Below are 8,209 nucleotides of genomic sequence, written 5' to 3' on the forward strand. Positions count from 1 at the left end.
AAAAAAAAAAAAAAAAGAAAGAAAGAAAAAAAGAAAAGTTGTTAGACATTGGACAGATCTACTGCACCATTCAGGGAAAAAAAAAAATACATACATAGAAAACAAATACATGAAAAAGACAAGGTAATTATTAACTATAAGACAAAACTGTACGAGAAAGGAAATATAATTCTAATATGCAACTTGTATCAGCAGAAACACAGTTATTATAATGTAAAAACTGACAACTAGATTTAACCAAAAATTGTGGAATAATTTACCAGTCAACAGTGAAGATACTGTCTAATTAGAAACATGGAAGTAAATACTAGAAGTGACAAATAAAATGACAGGAGTGGTAGAGTGTGGCAGACAGAAGATTGAAGGTATTTCTTTCTCTTTCTTTTTTTTTGAGATGGAATCTCAGTCCGTCACCCAGGCTGGAGTGCAGTGGTGCAATCTCGGCTCATTGCAACCTCTGCCTCCCAAGTTCAAGCGACTCTCCTGCCTCAGCCTCCCAAGTAGCTGGGATTACAAGCGTGCACCACCACGCCTGGCTAATTTTTGTATTTTTAGTAGAGACAGGGTTTCACCATGTTGGCTAGGCTGGTCTTGAATCCCTGATCTCAAGTGATCCGCCCGCCTTGGCCTCCCAAACTGCTGGGATTATAGGTGTGATGTTTTTTCTATTCAAGTCTTCTAGGTCTGTATTTATTGAGTTACTTGGTTTATGCCAGGCATAGCTTTCAGGTAGCTCTATGTACATTATGTCACTTTATCCTAATAACAACTATGAATTATCCTCACTTAACAGATGAGGGAACTGAGGTACAGCGAGGTCAAGCAATTTGCTCAAAGTTGCACAGCTAATAAGTGGTGGTGCTGGGAACTGAATCACCCAGTCTAGCTCCAGAATCTATGCTATACCTTGTAACTAACTGGCTATGGGGTAAAGTAGGGTGGAAAATATTCTGGTTTTAATCCTGGGTTGCCAAGAGCTTGGTTAGGTCATTCATAGAAATTCTGAAGTCAGACGAAAGTGTGGGATTCTTCGGGGAAGCTGAGCAGTTTGTGTTTAGAATTACTGATTAGATGTCGTCAAGGAGAGCCAGGTAAAGAAAGGGGTGTGGAGGGGGTCAGCAATGCTGACTAGGAGAGGGTGTTAAGAGTTAACCACGCCACATGGTTCTCAGATTTTTTTAATGTACTGCTATAAATACAATCATGTAATGCTTGAAGTTTTTTGTTGTTTTGAGACAGGGTCTCCCTCTGTCACCCAGACTGGAGTGCAGTGGCACAATGAAGGCTCACCGCAGCCTCTACCTCCTGGGCTCACACCTCCTGCCTCAGCCTTTTCTTAACTTTAGAACTAAAGATCAGTATCCTATAACATTTTGCTCCCTCGCCTGCAAAATCATATTCCTCCTAACTGCTGACTTAATCATCATTTCAAATGGGTCAAATTTTAAAGGAGTAAAATAATATACTCACTTAGGATGAAAATCAGGCCTGAACCCTTCAGGGAGCTGTAACTCATCCATATTTTCTGAATTCTTTGTAGAGGCATTATCTATGAAACAGGCATTTTATACCATTATTCAATACATGACAATATTCCTAAAAGTATAGCCATATAGGTCAAAGAAATTAAAAACAAAAGGAAAAAAATTCCCTAATAAAAACTGGCATAACAATCATATGAAGCATGAAAACATTATTGCTCTAGTTGACCAAGGCCCTTTCTTATCTATGCTTTTCCTTACAGTACAGCCACTAAAACGAAAATAACAGTAGCTATTCTGTTTCTATGAAAACCAGTGATATAAATTCTGTTCATACTACGTTCCCACAAGGTCGTAAGTGCAGTGCATGGTCTATGAAACTTGGGAAGCCTTTGGTAATGCTAACAGTAGGTGAGTTAGCCCACCGAGAACTGAAGCTAGCTCTGCAACACTCAGTTACATCTCCCCCACCTCCAGAAGCTCTTCAATAAAATGGGGGAATAAGTGAGAAGTGTTTGTTATAAACTTCACATGAGCTTGTGTGTTTAAGGAATTAGGAGTAATGCAGTAAGGTCAAATTTAGTTTATTAAGACAATGAAAATTAGAATGAGTCAAAATTTTAAGTGGGAGGTTTCACTTTTAAACAATTTCTTCTGGAAATACATTTTCTGATGACCTCAGACTTTAGGGAAAAATGAAAACAGGTTACCAGAACTTACTAGGAGTACTTTCTTCTTTCCTAAGAAACTGTAATGCTTTTATTTGCTGAGATATTGTTCTAATCCACTGAGTCAGATTTGGTTGTTCTGAAAAATTTAACCTGCTAGAAAAGATTATAGAGAGTATTTAGTGTTTTATTATTGTTCCTTACGATACAAAAGACTCCTTAAATGATCACAGGCATATTTTAGACACACTCCAAATATTAAAAACAAAAAAGATAAGGGAAAATTTGTTGCATTAAAAAAATCAGGATATTGGCCAATGAAAATGTATATATTATTTGTCAATATGATGGTAATAACACTGTGTATTAAAAATCTCACTCTTCAGTACTGGAATTTGCTAGAATTTCTTAAGTATCATAATCACCATCACTATTAATATCTACCAAGTACTTATTATGTTACAAGCATTTAGTGAAGCATTTTACTGTAAATATCTTATGGTATTAGACTTAATCCTCAAAATATCCCTACATTTTGTTTCAGGTTGTAGTATTATTGTATAGGTTGTATCCCTATATTGTATTATTTGTATAGGTTGTATTACTACATTTTGTAATAGGTTTTATTCTTGTCCCCATTTTACAGATGAGGAAACTGAGGTTTAGAGCTATGTAACTTGACTAAGGCCGAATAAGGGACGAAGCTAGCATTCAAATTTGGCTCTGTAAGATTCCAAAGCCTGGGTCTTTTTATGATTATATTCAAATATGACTAAACCATAATTGAATCTCATGGGCAAAACCCAAAAAGTGGACCAATAAAGTGACAGGTGAAATCCAACAAGAGTGATTTCTTCTTATACACAGTTAATCCTCAATCTAACAATAATTAATTTCTTTATCAGTTCAAATGCAGGTAAGTCAGTACCATGATATGCTTCTAAAATTAAAAAGCATGAGCTTACACTCAAATCTACTATTTTAAGAACATTTTGTGGTAGCATAGACTAAGACACCAAAGTTTGAACTCCTAAAACTGACAAGAAAAAACTGACTTTGCTTTGAACTGAATCCAAGTAACACAGAAATGGATCATTCATACTCACATAACTTAATATTTATGCATGCAAGGTAGACAGCATAATTCTACATTGAGAAATGAAGTTCAGATTTGAATAGCAGACATTATCAAATTCATACTTGAAATGAGTATGTCCAATACTGGTAACTAAAAGCATCCAAAAAATTATGAAGTTACAGAAATTTTCCATTTTCTTTTCTTTATTTTTTTTAGTCTGCTAGACAAGTTCTAAAAGAGCTAAAAATGTGGAACACTTCACAAATTTGTGTGTCATCCTTGTGAAAGAGCCATGCTAATCTTTTCTTTATCGTTCCAATTTTAGTGTATGTGCTAACTGAAGCAAGCACTTATTTTATTTTTGAGACTGGGTTCTGCTCTGTCACTCATGCTGAAGTGCAAAGGCATGATCAAAGCTCACTGCAGCCTTGACCCAAGCGAGCCTCCCACCTGAGTCTCTCAAGTAGCTGGGACTATAGGCATATGCCACTACATCCAGCTAACTTTTTATTTTTTGTACAGACAGGGTCTCATTATGTTGCCAAGGATGGTCTTGAACTCCTGGGCTCAAATGATCCTCCCACCTTGGCCTCCCAGAGTGCTAGGATTATAGATGTGAGCCACAACACCCAGCTGAGATTTTTCCATTTAAAATATAGCCACAGATTTTCACTTTTTTGCCTGGTTCTTGAAACTATGAATGGCTAGTACATTGCAAAAAGTTTTATACGATTTTCGGACTGTCCTATAAAGTCAGTTTGAGTTGTTCCATCTCCCCCTACCAGTTTGCTGAGCATCTCTTGAAAAGTGTATGGAAGATATTAAAAGTAGGGTCCTTAGAAATAAACCAGATACTTGGTTTTCATAAATACACAGGAATTTTATAGCTTAGAAACTTAAATTTTCACCTGCTCCTCTCTAAAAACTAAAATGATATTCCACAGGTCTGCTAGAAGAAAATGACCAGAGTTTGGAAAGTATCTGGAAAACACTACGCAACTGCCTATGCTAAGTCTTCCTCCCTGATTTATTATTTCATTATCTTCAAAGCAAACTATTACTTTGTTATAAGTTGTCATGAGCCAAAACTTACTTGTTAAAAATATTTCTTGGAGGAAGCAGCAGAGGAATAACAGTATTACTCAAGCATTCACAAAGGGGGCAAAGGAATTCTCCGTTTTCTACATCATAGCTTGTATGTAAGCGTAATCTCTGTTGCCTTCGCTGTTCTTTAGCTTGAACGGAATCAAAATACCTTTACAATTAGAGAACATGAGGTATCAAAACAATGGTAATTTATATAAATGATAGCCACAAGCTTCATTTTAAATAATTTGTTTCCACAAATAGTTCAAAAATGAAAAATCTTAAATTATTTTTAACATGATTTTTGAGTGATTTTAAAAATCCAAACGGATTAAAAGTTCTAAAACAGGAAAATTAAAAAAAAGACTGCCATGTAAAAAAGAATTCACAAAGCAGCAACAAAAATTTCTTGGTGCCACTGTTCTCTTGCCACTTCCCCAAGGCTGGTGGCTATTTGTTTGTTTTTTTGAGATAGAGTGTCGCTCTGTCACCCAGGCTGGAGTGCAGTTGCACGATCTTGGTGCACTGCAACCTCCACTTCCCACATTCAAGCAATTCTCCTGTCTCAGCCTCCCAAGCAGCTGGGACTACAACATGGTGGCTAGTTGTTAGGGGTAGTTCATGATAACTGGGTGGGCATAGTTCTAGAATAATATTGATTTGTTGGTTTTTCAGAAGCATAGAAAACACCAAGGTAGAACAAATTCAGGACATCTCATCGTATCACAGGGAGCCATTAAAATTTTGGGAAGTAACGAAGCAAATACTAACATCTATGGAATCAAGAGTTGTCCATCCTGGACCCAAAGAAAGACAACATTACCCTTCTAGGGTTTATCCTACTGTAAAAACCCTTTTCTTCATCCACAGACTGACACAGATCCACTTCCTTCTTTGGAAGGTAAAGAAGAGACTTGGACATAAAGCTAAATTAAAAAATATATCTGACGTACTTTACATCTATGACAAGGCAAATAACTTTTGTTATTTATTAGGCAAAAATATGGATTTTTTTCTTCAACATTTTTAGTTCCTTTTTTCTAGAATAAAATTTCCTCTATTTTAAAAATTTTGAGCCCTTAAACTTCTCTTGAAAATATTAAGAATATACATTACCTTTGCCAACAATGGGCATGCATAATGTGCCCACAGCTACTAGTGTGTGTTCCACAAGACAGATCAGGGTGCATGAATAATGGATCATATTTTTCTGCGTTACAAAACAAAAACAAAAACAAAAAACAAAACAAAAAAGTGAAGCATTTAATTTTCCTATAACAAATGTGCAACTTTAAATTGTAAAATCTTTGATAAAGACTTGTAAATTTGAAATGAAATGCTAGTTTATTCCTTTTGAGATACCAATAATTTATGCAAGACCTTGGATTATTCAGGAAGTAGGACTCTAATTTTCACCATCCACAGCAAATTAATTAAACATTCTCAAATTGTAAACTGAAATTAGAATTATGAATTTAAATATATCCAATCTTTTGAACATTTCACACTTTCAGGGTACTGAGATATTCCAATTCCTCCCATTGTACCCTGAGCTCCAGGTAAAAGAGCTACCCTCTTCACGGGGCTGCCTTATGTGCGTTCAGGACAGCTGGGTTACAATGATCTCTAATAAAAAATGTTTTGGTAGTAATACGGCGCCCCCTAGAGGACAGACTGCTTAATGACACTCATACAGCAAATAATCACATCAGAGCCAAAGTGACAATAAAAAAATCTAAGCACAGACCAGATTAGATGGGGGAAAAAAAAGTAATTCAGAGTCTTCTGTCCTGGTGTCCTGGTGCTAATTTTTATATTCAAATGGGATGAAAAATCAAGAAAAACAAGATGGATGTCTGGCTTCTTTTGGAATTTTTTGAATTCTTTATACAAATTAGTATAATCTTAGAAATTTCCTAACACTCTAGAATTATTTTTAATTTGCTTTAATAGTTTTAATTTGCTTTAACACTAGAACAGTACAAATGTCAAAGCATTAAGAAAATCCACTTATAGCCAGCTAATGCTTTTTCTTCAAGAAGTAACAAATTAAATAAAATTACCAACTCTGTCTTTGGCCTGGAATGAAATTTATAAAGCACCAAGTTTAAATGGCTATTTCTTTTTTTTTGGCAGAGTCTCGCTCTGTCGCCCAGCGTGGAGTGCAGTGGTGCCATCTTGGCTCACTGCAAGCTCCTCCTCCCGGGTTCACGTCATTCTCCTGCCTCAGCCTCCCAAGTAGCTGGGACTACAGGTGCCTGCCACCACGCCTGGCTAATTTTTCTTTTCATATTTTTTAGTAGAGATGGGGTTTCACCGTGTTAGCCAGGATGGTCTTGACCTCCTGACCTCCTGACCTCGTGATCCGCCCAAAAAAAAGAAAGAAAAAAAAAAGATGGGGTCTTGCTCCGTCGCCCAGGCTGGAGGGCAGTGGTGCAATCTCAGCTCACTGCAACCTCTACCTCCCAGGTTTAAGCAATTCTCGAGCCTCAGCCTCTTGAGTAGCTGGGACTACAGCTGCGCGCCACCACATTCAGCTAATATTTTTGTACTATTAGTAGAGACAGGGTTTCGCTATGTTGGCCAGGCTGGTCTTGAACTCCTGACCTCAGATGATCCACCCGCCTCGGCCTCCCAGAGTGCTGGGATTACAGGCATGAGCCACCATGCCCAGCCCAAATGACCATTTTTAAAGATGAAGCAGACCAATTTTTTGTAAGTAGGATACAAAGACTTTATAGAGAGAAGGTAACTCTAAAAGTGGCTCTCAAACCTCCTTTCACACTGCAATGTGAAAGGCATGGGCTAAAGAAGTGCTCTGGGAATTTCCAAGCACAGTTCCTACTCTCAAGAAGTTTACTGTGTATTGCTCAAGCATATGCACACAGAGCACAACCTACAAGCAGAGAAATAAATGTGTCAGTGGTGGACAAAATCATGTATAGACTGGATCTCCCTGCTTTACTCCCTCAGTTGCTGAAAGAGGGCCCTCAACTGTCCTGCACAGTAATCTGTATCTCAAGAATCTGCTTTCTGGGGAACCTGATCTGTGATGGTATCACCATTCTAAGTCAGAATTTGGCTCAAGGATTGCCTCTTACATAGGTAACTCTCCATCACTGTTCTCAGGAGATTTCACTCAGGCTCTATCAATTAGACAAAGCAATTATTATTTCAGTGTGTCAACAAATGACCAGGGCTTTGCAAGTGTACTGAAGCATGGGAAAGACTGAAATGCCAAAGTATGTAATGTTACATCACAAAGAAAAGCTTTACTTTGAATCCCTGCTATTTATCAGCTATATGATTCAGGTATAACTTTCTGGAGTGGTTCCACATCTGCCAAGTGGGGAATTTCTGCCTAAGTTACCTGCCAAAGATACCATCCAAGTCTATGGAGTCATTCTTAGATTTAAAAAATCTCAATGTATCATCAATCACATTAACTGGCAGTTGTTATTAATCGGGAAGATGAGGATCTAGCTATGACTTACCTGGATCTTGAATAAATTTACTTCTGTTTTTTGATAATACAGTTGATCTCTGAACAAATGCTGCCAAGACCATTGCCCTGCTTTCCACTTTAACTTCTTGCTCCTCTTGACACAATATACATGTAACGAATTGTCTTTGTTCAGGAACCTGAGTTTGTGTGGGGCCCAGTGCTGTAAGTGTCATATCTGAAACCACAGGGCTGTAATACAAAGGTTATGAATATAATTAATGATCCCAAAAACTTTCTACATAATCACAAAATAGCAGACTACAGGTATGTATGTATGTGTGCATATACATATATATCTATATATTTTAAAATTTTTATTTATTTTTTCTTTTTGAGATGGAGTCTCGCTCTGTCGCCCAGGCTGGAGTGCAGTGGCGCAATATCAGCTCAC

At 37.2% G+C, this 8,209-nt stretch overlaps 1 protein-coding gene across 1 annotated transcript in view; it reads right to left on the minus strand.

Moving 5' to 3' along the window:
- The window catches only part of UBR2 (ubiquitin protein ligase E3 component n-recognin 2), a 135,872-nt gene that overhangs the window by 21,446 nt on the left and 106,217 nt on the right, over positions 1-8,209 (minus strand). Inside the window, exons 28-32 of the mRNA XM_011960442.1 lie at positions 7,808-8,007; positions 5,430-5,523; positions 4,321-4,482; positions 2,202-2,305; positions 1,471-1,549 (exon numbers count right to left, since the gene is read on the minus strand). Coding sequence (XP_011815832.1) covers positions 1,471-1,549; positions 2,202-2,305; positions 4,321-4,482; positions 5,430-5,523; positions 7,808-8,007 — 639 coding nt within the window. The remainder of the gene's footprint in view (positions 1-1,470; positions 1,550-2,201; positions 2,306-4,320; positions 4,483-5,429; positions 5,524-7,807; positions 8,008-8,209) is intronic.

The sequence above is a fragment of the Colobus angolensis genome, unplaced genomic scaffold, assembly GCF_000951035.1.
Source record: "Colobus angolensis palliatus isolate OR3802 unplaced genomic scaffold, Cang.pa_1.0 Scaffold51, whole genome shotgun sequence".
Lineage (NCBI taxonomy): Eukaryota > Metazoa > Chordata > Mammalia > Primates > Cercopithecidae > Colobus > Colobus angolensis.